Source organism: Drosophila sulfurigaster, chromosome 3, assembly GCF_023558435.1.
Source record: "Drosophila sulfurigaster albostrigata strain 15112-1811.04 chromosome 3, ASM2355843v2, whole genome shotgun sequence".
In the NCBI taxonomy this organism is placed as follows: domain Eukaryota; kingdom Metazoa; phylum Arthropoda; class Insecta; order Diptera; family Drosophilidae; genus Drosophila; species Drosophila sulfurigaster.
In genome coordinates, this window is record NC_084883.1 from 51,562,292 (window position 1) to 51,575,608 (window position 13,317).

General features: G+C 37.8%; 1 protein-coding gene across 2 annotated transcripts in view; it reads left to right on the forward strand.

Moving 5' to 3' along the window:
• The first annotated feature begins 327 nt into the window (after positions 1–327).
• The window catches only part of LOC133842426 (glutamate receptor 1), a 28,125-nt gene continuing 15,135 nt past the window's right edge, over positions 328–13,317 (forward strand). For both annotated transcript variants that reach the window (XM_062275502.1, XM_062275503.1), the window contains exons 1-5: positions 328–904; positions 4,329–4,678; positions 5,374–5,526; positions 6,422–6,549; positions 7,138–7,267. In XM_062275502.1, coding sequence (XP_062131486.1) covers positions 4,570–4,678; positions 5,374–5,526; positions 6,422–6,549; positions 7,138–7,267 — 520 coding nt within the window. In that variant the 5' untranslated portion in view covers positions 328–904; positions 4,329–4,569. The remainder of the gene's footprint in view (positions 905–4,328; positions 4,679–5,373; positions 5,527–6,421; positions 6,550–7,137; positions 7,268–13,317) is intronic.

Sequence of the window (13,317 nt, forward strand, 5' to 3'; positions counted from 1 at the left end):
CGTGTATTTGTTGTTGTTACTTTTGCCGTAGCAGCCGCAACGAATAAACTTGAAAAACGGTTACTAGGTCAGTAACACCAACTCGTGTCCTTCTCTCTCTCTCGCGCTCTCGTTCGTTCGCTCTCTCCCTCTCTCGTTTGAGATGCTTTGCAGACTCTCTAGATGCTGTGCCGCCCTTTTTAGTACACTGAGCACACAGAGAGAACGTATTTCAGAGAGAGCGAAAGATGTGGCTTGGATTTTTTTGTAGCTTTGTCGCCCAGCTGGCTGAGGGCCAAGACAATTCGTGGGATGCTTTGTCATATTCAGTACTCAGTTGTGCGCGCGTCAGACAGGACGAAATACGGCGTATAGAATTCCATTGTTGATTGTTGGTGCGGACAAAAAGAAATTGTGTAAAGAGCGGGCGTCGACGAAGAGTCCGAGCTCCGACGAGTCCCTAAGTAAAACATCAATTCGTGGTTCATCAACAGAAATAGAAACAGCCAAAAAAAATACCAAAAAAAAAAAAAATGATGAAAAAAACCTAAAGCGAGTGATAAAAAGCGGTCTGTGTTTAAGTGTTGGCCTTTCGGCATTACGTGATAATAAAGAAGCGGCAATCATTTTTTAAATTGCGCCAACTTATGCAAATGTAAAAGTCGCTTAAGAGCCAATTTGCAAAAATATTTCGCGAGCCAAGAAAAAATGCCGGCTAAATGTCCATAGATTAACCGCACACTACGCGACGTCGCGGCTTCCCAGAAAACAAATTCACATTATGTGCGACGTTGTTTTGTGATCAACGCAAAAACAAAAAAAAACCAAAACAAAAGCGAAAAAGAAATACAAATTTTTGAGAATACGCGTAATAAAAATAAATGGTGAATGGAAAAAACGGACTCTCACGCTTCTTTTGTCTTTTGTAAGTTGTCGAATTTGAAGGGAAGCAGAGAAAGCATCCTTTAGCACTCTCTCTCTCTCTCTTTCTCCTTGTTCATTTATTGTGATTTCTTTCTGGCGATAGAGAAACAAAATAGTGAAAAGATTTGTATGCAAAATTTAAAACGGTAGCGGAAATTGGGTTTCACTTTTGTCCATTGTTTCTGTTCTTCTTGTTCTTGTTTTTGTTGTTGCCGTGCTGAATTATTGAAAAGCTAAAGTTGTTTTTGGCATACTAATAGCCTCATTAAAATGCTAATGAGCTGGGCTTACATATCGCCATCATTTGCGGTCTAATAATTTGCCTGCTACATTTTTATCACGCAACATTTTCGTTGTTCATCCCCCCCAGAAAACTCTCAGACTCGTAATCGTACCTGTTTTCTTTTTTTTTTGCTGTGTGTTGTGTGCTTTGTGCCGACTTACCGACTTAAGCTAAAAGGCGAAAAGGTAATACAGATTTAAGAGTAACTGATTCCTATCACAGGATGCTACACTACTTTAGTAAATAACAGGGTCGGGTTGGGTCCTAGACTGAAGCAGCTGTTAAATGCTGCAAGTGGCGAATGAATAGAGGCAAAACTCCGACGACTCCGAGAGTAGAGATAAAGTGTGCGAAAAAAAAGCGTAAAAAGTAATTAGCAAGTTGCTACAAAATAATTATTTAATTAACAAAAGTGGCGCTATAAGCCAAAACAGACATAGAAAGCCAACACAAGGCCTGCTTTACCAAAATGGTAGCAAGCAGCCCAGGCTCGACTCGGCATTCTTCTACTCTAAATGTCCATTCATTCGTTTCATTTATCTAACTGGGTGTGTGATGCTTATAGTCGCCTTTTTTGTTTGCCTTATAAATAGACCCCTGCAGCACAGTCATTCTCCTCCTCCCTCCTCCTTCCTTCCTTCCATCTGTCTGTCTGTCTATCCGGTGGAGCACTCTAAAACAACCGTGACGTGCAACTTTAGCCTTCTAATTTAAATTTAATTAAGTGGGCATCTCTCCTAGGCCTATGCCTAGTCCTAGTCCAAGTCCTAGGCACTCGAGACTCCCATCGACCATGGTCCCCATGGGCTTTCATTTTGCGTTAGTTTTGCTTTCAGCCATCGTCGTCATTATAATGAATAAAGTTCCAAGTGCCTAAAATGGTTGTGCCTATACTTACTTATGAATATTAAGCGCCTGTTAATCTATTTTCCAAATGCGCCAACTAATGCTTCTCTCTTTCTCTCTGCTCTGCTCTGCTCTGATGAGTGGGCCAATTTAAGGACCACAACTGACGACGATGTCCTCAGCTCTTATCTGTATCCCTTTTGTGCATCTCTATCTTTATTTTTGCCTTTGGCTTTTGTTTTTATGGTCAACTGAGAGTTAAGTACTCTGCAAATTTATGCCATAGAAAATTTTAATATTTAACTAATGAATAAATATCAATTACAAGTTTGTTTCCACTACACAGTTCAAGCAGCATTAAATTGACCAAGATAAAAGCGAGAACAACTGAAAATTGTTACATTAATATACGATTGTACTCAGAGTTGGCAAACGAATTGAAAGTATTGATAGAGTTGTCTGTACACTCAAGCACTTTGAATCATTTTAATTGCTGCACAAAAAAGTGTTCGGTAAAATGAGTATTTTTTACAACGGAGGCCAGAAATAAGCGGCTTTAAAATAATTTAACAAAGTTTAAATCCCAAACCGATGTGCAAAAAAAAAACAGGAAAAACATTTTGTCAAAGAAATAATAAAATACCAATATTCGTGGCCGAATTGAACAGGCCGGAAGAGCACCCAAAATAAAAGTGAAAATAATTAACAGACAGAGGGATAGACTAGCAGATACCCATTAAGTGGAGAACAAATTGGCTTTCCCACCTTAAGCTACCCTTTAGCAGTGTATTAAAAGTGTCGAGGGTATTTAGAGTATATAAAAAAGGAGGCAGAAACAAAAGCACATTTAAAATAAGCGCAAAATCAGCACAAAAACGTTCAGCGAACCGAAAGGATAACGACAGCCAGGAGCTGCCGTTGCTGAGCTGTAGCAGGTAGCAGACTCAGCAGCAACAATAAGGGTACAACTTGTTCACACAGTGACACACTAACAGTCATGCAGCATTAAGAGGAAGAGTGCAGCTGCACGCACCTGACGGACCGAGTGGACAGCAGGACAGACAGACAGAGTGGGTGACAGGTGGATAGCCAGCCAGATAGGCAACTGTATGTGTGTACATATTTACATACAGTTCACTGAACAGACACAGAGACACACACACACATACACATATATATACGCTTTATATATTTACACACACTCACAAATGCACAGCCGCGTGGCTACAAAGTGTCAAGCTTGTTTAAAGGGTTGAGAGCGAGAGACAGAGACACAAATGTGAACAACGGCGGAAAGTGAATGAGACTGTTTTCAATTTGGCCCATTGTACACTTCACAGGGTGTAAGAGACACGTGCAAGTCGAAGCGTCAATGCGAAGGTGTGCGCCAGACAGAGACTCTTTGTGTGAGTGTGCCCGAGTGTGTGTGGGTGTGTGCTTTGCCTGTCGTCAGCTCAAATAGAAAGCACATAAATTAGGTGGCTTAAAAAGACTGCCAAATAACTGAGGCGAAGTAACCGAAAGAACCCCTAAAAGAATTTTAATGAATTCAACAAGTAAGCCAGCCAACATTTGAAGCTTACCCGAATAGCAAATGCTCTACTTTGATATTTCATTTATTTCCTTTCGTTATATTAAATATTTTTACAACTTTTATTGGACCCAATTTCACAATGTTACTTTTAGCGTTGATCAGACATAGGTGGCGATTTTTTTTAACGATTTCCCTGTTTCTCGATTTTTTGCTTTTCAATGCTTTGTTATTCCCAGTGCTGTATAGTATAGAATTCTTTCTTAATTTAAGTCTTGGGTAATGTAATTTTCAATGTAATATTCTTATTTTAAAAGTTGTGTAGCACGCAATGCTTACTTAGTTTATGTGTTGTATAATATAATAAAAGAAGCAACTCTTCGCTTACAATATTTCATTAATTTCTTTTCATTAAATTTCTTATTTTTGTAACAACTTTTATTAGGCCCAAGTTCAAAATGTTTCATCTAGCGTGGATCAGACACATGTGGCGCTTTCTTTGATCGATTTCCCCATTTATCAATTTGTTACTTATCGATGTTTTTTTATTCCCAGTGTCTTATGATGATTAGTTAGTTTAAGTGTTGTACAATGCAATAAAAAACCAATTTTCCCCTTTAATACTTTCGTAAGTGTTGTGTAATACACAAAGTTTATTTATTTTGTGTGTTATGTAATGAAAGCATCAACTCTACAATACAAAAAAAATAATATCAATACAATGATAGCATATAATTCACCTAATAACATGCAAATAATTTACAGCAACAAATAGAAATGTCAACAAAAATATTAATAGGTTGTCTACTACTATCAAATGCCAACAAAAATAACATTTTAAACTGCCACCAATACAAAATGTCCAACTAAATGCAACAAACTCATGCACTCACCATGCAACAACAACAAATGAATGAACAAATCAAATATAAATAAAATAAATTGAGACACAAATATAATACAAACATCAGAGAATAGCAAAAACAATAACGACAGCAGCTGCAACATGGATTTCAGCGGGAAGTTCGTCTCTTGCCTCGTTTTATGGCTATGTTGCAGTGGCAACATCAGTCGCGTCAGCGCTCAGCCATCATTAACCGAGAAAATACCGTTAGGTAAGTGGAAACCTAATCCCCGGCACTGAAGTTGACTCAATCTACTCTCTACTGCCTGCTGCGCTACGAAATTTTATTAAGGTGCATGCCCCAGTTGCAAGAGTTGCCACTAATTCCGTTGCCGCTGCCGTTTCCTTTGAGATACCGTTTCTCGTTCTGTTTCTGCTGTATATATGCTTGTTGAATTGGCACAATCTTGCAGCTAGAGTGCAATAAAGTTGCTGCCTGCTTTTGGGATTGAATAAACCGAGCCGAAACGAGCCGCGTTGCGTTGCGCTGCGTTCCATTCGCTGTCAAAGTCCAGTTTCATTGAAGCTTTGAAAACTGAAACGGCACGCTTATTAACTTGCTGAGAGCAAGACGTTTAAGACTTTGCTCAAATTGCCGACGACACCAAAAGCAGCAGCAGCAGAAATAACAATAACAGCAACAAGAAAAAGAAGCATTTCAAGTTTTTCGGCAAGAAAAACTCAAATAAAATTTGAGCGCAAAAGCAATTACAAAGTTTAAAGTGCCTTTGCTTTGAACTTAATTGACAATTTCGCTGGCTGCCGACACAACACCAGCGGCAGCAACAGGAACATCATCAGCAACAGCAACAGCAGTAAGAGCAGCATCAGCAGTAGCAACATGAGTCTTAACCTTTGTTTAACATACATTTTAATACATTTTCTGTATGTATGTGTGTGTGACAGGTGCCATCTTCGAACAGGGCACGGATGAGGTGCAATCAGCGTTCAAGTATGCAATGCTCAATCATAATTTGAACGTCTCCTCGCGACGCTTTGAGCTGCAGGCCTACGTGGATGTCATCAACACTGCGGACGCCTTCAAATTGTCTCGCTTAAGTGAGTATTAAAGAAGTATATAAGATTATCTATATTTTAATTTCTTTTACGTTTAAAATATACACAAATTTACATAAAATTCAACTGGTTTGTGTCTATGATGAGCAATGATTCAAATACAAGCGAGGATTCTTAGCTGCACTTAATTTAACGAATATTCTTGATAATTAATCACATCAGTTTTAGCGTATAAGACTTAATAATTAGTTAGAATTTTAAGAAACTCATTTTTATTACAAGCTATAAAATAAATACATGCTGATAACTTAGTTATAGACAAGCCAGCTAATAATAAAATGCAACTGGTTCCTGTCTTTGATAAGTACTGATTGAAATAAACGCCAGGGTTTGTGTCTGAGCTTAATCTAACGTACATTGATTGAAAGTTCTTTAGACTAATTTTATTTATAATTTTAAATAGTATATTGAAATTTAGAGAAAATCAGTCTTATTACTCAATGTCAGAACGAATAGCTTCATAGGCCAATTCATAATTTAAAATAGATAATTTGAATCGATATTTAATACTAAAATTCAACTGGTTAGTGTCTTCAATAAGCAATGATCAACTAAAGCTAAACGAACAGATCAATTTTTATGTATAATATTACTGGGATGGATTTTTAATACACCATTAAATGCCATTAACTATGTTGCTTAAAAGTTTAAGGACTATAAACTTTATTTGTATAGATGACATTTATAATTATAGTTTCATTTAGTTTTATCTACCTTAAATCTTTTTACAAATCTTTTTGTACACACAAAAGAAATAAAAAGCTGTGTTGCAAACTCCCTTGACTTATACATTATTAATATCGACTTATTTATGTACAACTTTCATATTTTACGCTCAACTCAACTCAACTCCTTCTTCTTTCACTTATTTCAACAGTTTGTAATCAATTCTCGCGTGGGGTTTACTCAATGCTCGGCGCCGTCTCGCCCGACTCCTTCGATACGCTACACTCCTACTCGAATACGTTTCAGATGCCCTTTGTGACGCCCTGGTTTCCGGAGAAGGTAAGCGTTAAAGCCTAATAAATATTAAAGCTTAGGTTCCAGAGCACAAACATGAACACCCACAAAAAGCGAAATCGAGAGCGTGAGAGAAAGTAGAGAGCGAAGCGAGCAAAAGCAAAAGCAAAAGCCGTTGCCTATTTTAATATGAAATATTAATCATACGCAAAGTTGACTTTCATATAAATTGGTAACCTTGAAAATGCTACCAAAAAGTTTATAAAATTTATGAGGCAACCTAGGTCGAAATGATTATAAATACCAGCAAGGACTACGAGTCTGAATGCCTGACTGGCCGTGCAATGATGTCCTGTGCTCTCTCGCTGTGTGTGTGTGTCCTATGTCCTGTGCGTGCTCTTTAAAAATTTATAACACACTTTTGGCCTCGTTTGGGCGGTGCCATATAAATCAAGCAGCCAAATGCCCAAAACGAGCCAAAACAATGGCCCAACAACAATAATACAGGCGACTACTCAATAATGATTCATGTTTACTAACTTGCCATATCCTTTCTCTCTCTCTCTATCTCATTCGTTTTGTCTCTTTCGTACTAATATGCAAACACTGTTTTCCATAATTTTCGCGTTTTAGGTGCTTACGCCATCGTCTGGTTTCCTCGACTTTGCGCTCAGCATGCGCCCGGATTACCATCAGGCCATCATTGATACAATACAATTTTATGGCTGGCGCAAAATAATTTATCTCTACGATTCCCACGATGGTGAGTACAAAAATACATGCATACATACTTAATATAGTGTAAGATTGAGCGACGAGCGACGAGTTCCGACGACGCGGGCCCCAAGTGAGTCAATAACCGTTCATTGACTGCCCCACCTATGTCCCCTTACCTTCCTTCAATCTCCTCTCTCACGATGTTCTGCTGTTGTCTTTCGCTGTCGCTTTTGCGACTAAGAGATGACTCTGTTTTGCTCTGACTGTGTAAATTTGCCTTGTTATAAGTTTCGCAAGCATTTTCCATTTAGTCGATTTATAAATAAAAAGTAATGACACAGCTGTCTGTGGAGAACAAGAGTGAGAGAGAGAGAGCAAGAGAAAAGCGAGAGAGCAATACGCTGACAGACAATTGGCTTATGTGGCTGCCACAACAATCGCACACACAAGTACGGAGTATAGATAGATGGATGGTTCGTTGAAGGCAATGACAGACAGACAGACAGACAGATGAACTGAGAGAGCAGCAAAGAGAAAGACAGACAGACAGACAGACAGCGAGGGAGAGATAGAGAGATAGATAGACGGTGCGGCAAATGGGCGGACAACTAGCCGGCGTCTGCATTATTATTATTAATGAATGCCACGTGAAAATCTTTTTATGGTCGCGAACAGCACTCAATCAATTTACCGTTAACCGACAGCCACTCCCCCTTCTTTTCTCTTCGTACTCGTGTTAACTTGTCGTTTATGAGTTGAAGTCGAGTCCGGTTTGCGTGTGTGTGTGTGTGTTGCGGATTTGCCGGCTTAAAGCAAATGTGTTGCCTGCTTTAAGGCGCTTTGTTTGCCGTTAAGACTTCATCACAATATGCTACTCAATCAACGGCTGGAGAGAACTAATAAGCAAATATATCGCATTAATTCTCAATTTGCGATGACATTATTTACAGATCAAATGTTTGGAATTGTGCTTTAAATTAGTTATTAACTCGAGTACATAATTGAAGCCGTATTATACCTTAAGCATGCTTGGCAAAAGCTCCTTTCGGTGATAAACTGATTGCAGTTTTAGAGTTTCCCCTGCACGGCAATTGGGGTAATCCAGACTTAAGTGCTCAATCTCAACCTTAAGCTGAAATTGAAGTAGAAGTAGAAGTAGAAGTAGAAGTAGAAGGCTCAGCTAACGCTTTAGCATACCCGATTTATTTAATGTATTAAATTTGAATTTAAATTCAAATTTAAACTCAAATTACTTTTGCTTAAACAACTCTTCTATAAACATCACGTCATAACTTTTGTTCGACTTTTTTTTATACTTTTATTTCGGTTGAGGCCGCTTTAAACGCAGCGAAATTCGTCGTAATTCCCGTTCGCACGTACACAATATCTTTGTTGCTATTCAGATGAAACAAAATAAAAATAAAGGCGAAAGCGTCGAAGGCAAAAGAAAGGAAAAAGTCAAAATAGAATTTTGTGTTTTGGGCCCATCGACGCGGCCGTCTTTCATTTTTCTACAATTATTGTAGCCGGGCATTTTATGGGCATGTTTACACAGCCGGCGTGCCGAGGGAGCGCAAGAGAGTGAGAGAGAGAGAGGGATTGAGAGGAGGGTATTGGAATCCTCATCGGCTGCTTGGCACGTAACGCCAACGCAAGTTAACGGCTTTTATTTTGGCTAGCAGCGCATGTGGCTGGCAACTGTTTATACGAAATGGCTTCTTGTGTTTATTTGGGCCACGCAAACGAGTTTATTACTGAGCGAAATAGAAGAAACAACATACTTCTACTCCGCCTCCTATAGCACGCCCCCTTCGAAAGAAACAAAAAAGTCGAACACAACAGCAAGGCGAAAAAAACTATTTATGGCCATTGGCATCGGTATTGGAGTACCATGTTGAACAAGAAGCGCTAAAGCAATCACAATGGCAACAGCAACAGCAACAACAACAACGAACACTAATAGCCACTCTATAGTAGCTCTCACTCCTACCAATATTTTGTGTATTTTCTTTCTCTCGCAGATTTCTGCTTCTTCTCTCCTCTTTTTTTTTGGCCCTAATTCATGCGGATATGCCTGCCGGCTTATAAGTTTATTGTCGCTTGTATTTACGACTCGGACGGGAAATTGGCGTACACCCATTTTAATTTTAGCTAGAAGATTATGGCTTTTGTATTGGAAGCCGATGAACCGCCATAAAATGTGTCTGTGCCTGACTGCCTGCCTGCAGAAAAATATATATACATTTATTTTTGCGCACTAAAACACATTTGCAGCACCTTGCGTATACTTGATATATCACGCACTCAATAGTTTCGCATATGTGATGTCGATTTTCTTAAATATATTTTCAATTAATATATAATAATGAACTCGTTTGAAGTTTTCTTTCTATATCAGGTGTTGAAACTGCACTGCAGAGAATTGTCTGTGTGAGAGGAAGTCTCTTAGGAGACAGCTCTCTCGATTCCCAGCTGAATTGTGGTCAGAGTTTTCTCTATTAAAGTTTATCATTATATACGGCAATTGTTTTATGACTTTTGTTCGATTAAGCTTGACCAGCGAAAACAGTTATTATTGCCTCGCAGCATTGACCTCATTTCTCGGCCAAATGAAACGTTTTATATAACAATGCAGCCGTTTAATATTTGAACAGCAGTTGATGAAACAGCCGCAGCAGCAGTAGCAGCGGCAAAATGAGCAGAAATCACGCAGGAGAATATGCTTGGTAAAGTAGGGACATTTGCATGTAATACTTGTGGATTCTGATTTCATATTAAGAACAGACAATCAGCAGTCTGCAATGAAAGTAAATGTCTCACTTAGTTTTTAGCACATTGTGAAGCACACACACACACACACACACACACACATAACGCACACTTGTTTGCCGTGTGGCAGCTGAACAAAAAAGGAAAAAAAAGTGAATGAAAGAGAAGAGCATGAAACGAGAAGGAAACGTAGGCGTTGTGGCATTGTTGCTGCTGTCCCCTTGGCTTGCTTTTAAAAGCACATTCGACTTGCTGTGACATGAAATTTACTACGCAGGACACAAGGCGCAAACAACTGAGCTGAGAGCTGAGAACTGAGAGCTGTGAGCACAACCATTTGCATTTGTCGTCGTCCTGGTAAGGACATCTGCAAAATTGCCTGTTTCCATCGGCCAATGCATACATATAGCACTCAGTACGTTCAGAGTAGAGTGTTCTGTATTTGTGTCTGTTGTTGAGTTTCATCTCGGTCTCAACCCCCATCGTCATCATCATTGTCTGACATGCGAAATGATCAAAATTTGTGTTGGCCTGGGACTTGATAAATTTTTTATTAAACGCCCCCCTAACAACAGGTACTAAATTCGAATAGCTCTGCAGCTAATCAATGTGAAATACTCTGTACAGGACAGGACAGGACACCTACACACACACACACATACACAGAGTGAGGAGAGATGAATTTTTATGCAAATTCTTTTATTTATAGATTGATTGTTATTGATTGTCTTTCCAAAGAATTCAAGTTGTAGGCGCACAATCAAAAATGTCTATCCTCATACCCTGTTGTCATAAAAATATAAAGAAGGAAATGCCTAGCAAAATGAAGATAAAACAAATAAGAAAGTCGAGTGTGCTCAACAGTGAGATATCCGATATGTACTTTTGAAACAGTGCGGTGTTATTCTTAAAATATAGAAAATTAACCGAAAGAATACTAAAATATAGTTTACATTTAGTATATCAATATATCAATATACTATTACACATACAAATAGTCAGGCAGTCTTGGCTATATCGGACGAACATTATCGAGAAATTCTTGACTATGAGATTACCGATACCCATTTGCAAAACAAGGCAAAATGGGGCCGTATTATTCTCCTGATAAACCAAATTAATATACTAAAAAGAAAAACAAAAATATAGCAAAACCTACATTCGGTATGTTAATACATATATTATTACAAAATATACCGAATAATTATACCAACAAAATACTGAAATATACCAAAGCATGTATTTGGTATATCAGTATACTATAATACATATATCACATACAACATTATAAAATCACAAATGACTATGTTGTCTTAAAAAATATACTGCATTAGGTATATACTATTAAATATTCCAACACAACACCAAATATACCAAAAGTTACAATAATAGTTAATAAACTATTACGTATATAGACAGACGAACATAACTATATTTACTTAAAATATACCAAATAAGAGTACTAAAATATAATTTCGTAATCTAAATTTGATATGTAGATATACTATTACCTACAGATGGATCAGGCATTTATATACTTTTATACATAATTTGTAAATTTATAGATATAGAAATGTTTAATATACTTTTAACATTTCAGTAGCTGGTATAACAAGGAGACAGTAGCCCTCTTCGAGGGCATTTTAAAGTCTACTTTTTAGACAAACTCGCCATGTGTACATACAAATTTCGAAGAAATCAGATTTTGTTGTTGCCATCATGAATAATAAGTAAATGCTGAATGTTGATTGTTCCCGTCATTGCTGCATTGTTGCAGCCGCATTTTGAACTAAGCACAAATCGAATAAAATAACATTTGAAATTTAAATAAACTGCGTCATATTTATGGTACACAAAATGTGTGTCAAGAGCCAAGGCATGGAAAGTGTGTGTTGTGCCTCGTTGTCTACCATTAATTTAACCATTATGAGCTTTTACTGCGCTTTCGCTTTCGCTTTTGCTGTTGCTTTTGCTTTGGCGCTGGCTTGTGTTATTGGATACTTTTGAAAGACGCCTGTTGGCAAAGCCATTGAGAACATATGCGCAACACAAATCCTTTGAGCTTGTCAGCGCATAAAAGAGGCGTCGTTGTATAAGTAATTACACCAGCAAGCAGCTAGCAAACAGCAAGCAGCGAACAGCAAAGTTTCTGATAACACAACAAAACTGAAAGCCCATAATAACCGAATAACCATCTTAATTGGTGCGTAGCTAATTCTCAACTTTAAAGCCTAGAAAGTTTGGCGCTAGACAAAAATACTCCAAATAAATTCTAATAAGTAGTGGAAATCTGAATCAAAATCTGTTCAATTAGCAGCCCCGACCAGAGAACACAGTTGATGATGATAATGACTATACATTCGTCTAATTAAGCTGATATATATATATTTGGGTATATTTGTTTTGTGTGTGCTTTGGAGGTATGAGGCATATCCTGGCAACGTAATCTCGGCAAGGAGATTGTGTTGGTAATAATTACATTACCTTTCTCATTTGTTTAGCCATAAAATATGTAAGCAAATGTCTTGTTAGACTCGACTGATGTCTTACGTGCTTTATATTACGTATAAGTAGCTGTATCTGTATCTCTATCTTTAGCTATTGCTTCGTTTGTTAGCGTGTGTGTGTGTTTGTGCGTGTTTGTGCATGTCTGCGTGCGTGCGTGTGTGTGTAGAGTGTCACTACCGATGGCAGGAAAACTTCATTTCCGCAAAACTAACTTTTGTTTAACATAACAAATTGCCTTGTTTACTTTTCGCATGTGAGTGAAAATAAAGTAGTTTAGTCAAAAGCATCGCATCAACAACAAGCTGCCAGCTGTTTCGCAAAATTTGCATAGAAAGTCAGTCAGTCTATAGCATATATTCACACACAGATCACAGAGAATACAAAATATAAAATACACAAACACACAGAATACAGAATACAAAATACAGATTCACGTTGTGTGCTGCAAATTGTTTATGTTGTGGGCCTGGTTTTTAAAAATTCCATTTCAATGAATTTGCTATTGCGAATTGTGCTTGAAAAATAATTGAATTTATCCAGACGACCATAAAAAATAAATATAATTGTAAATTAAATTCGTAACATAAACAAAAAAGGAAACACAAAATGCGACACAGTCCACAGACCGAAAATAATACAATAAATACAAAACGGAAATACGCACATACGCACCACACACACACACAACACACAATGCTGAAAAGAAGAATGAAAATGAAAAGGAAAGAAAAGGCAGAAAAACAAAACGAGTGCAGGAGTGGAGAAATCAAAAAGACAGAAGCCAATTTCGAGCCATCAACTTGCGGGGACACATTATGT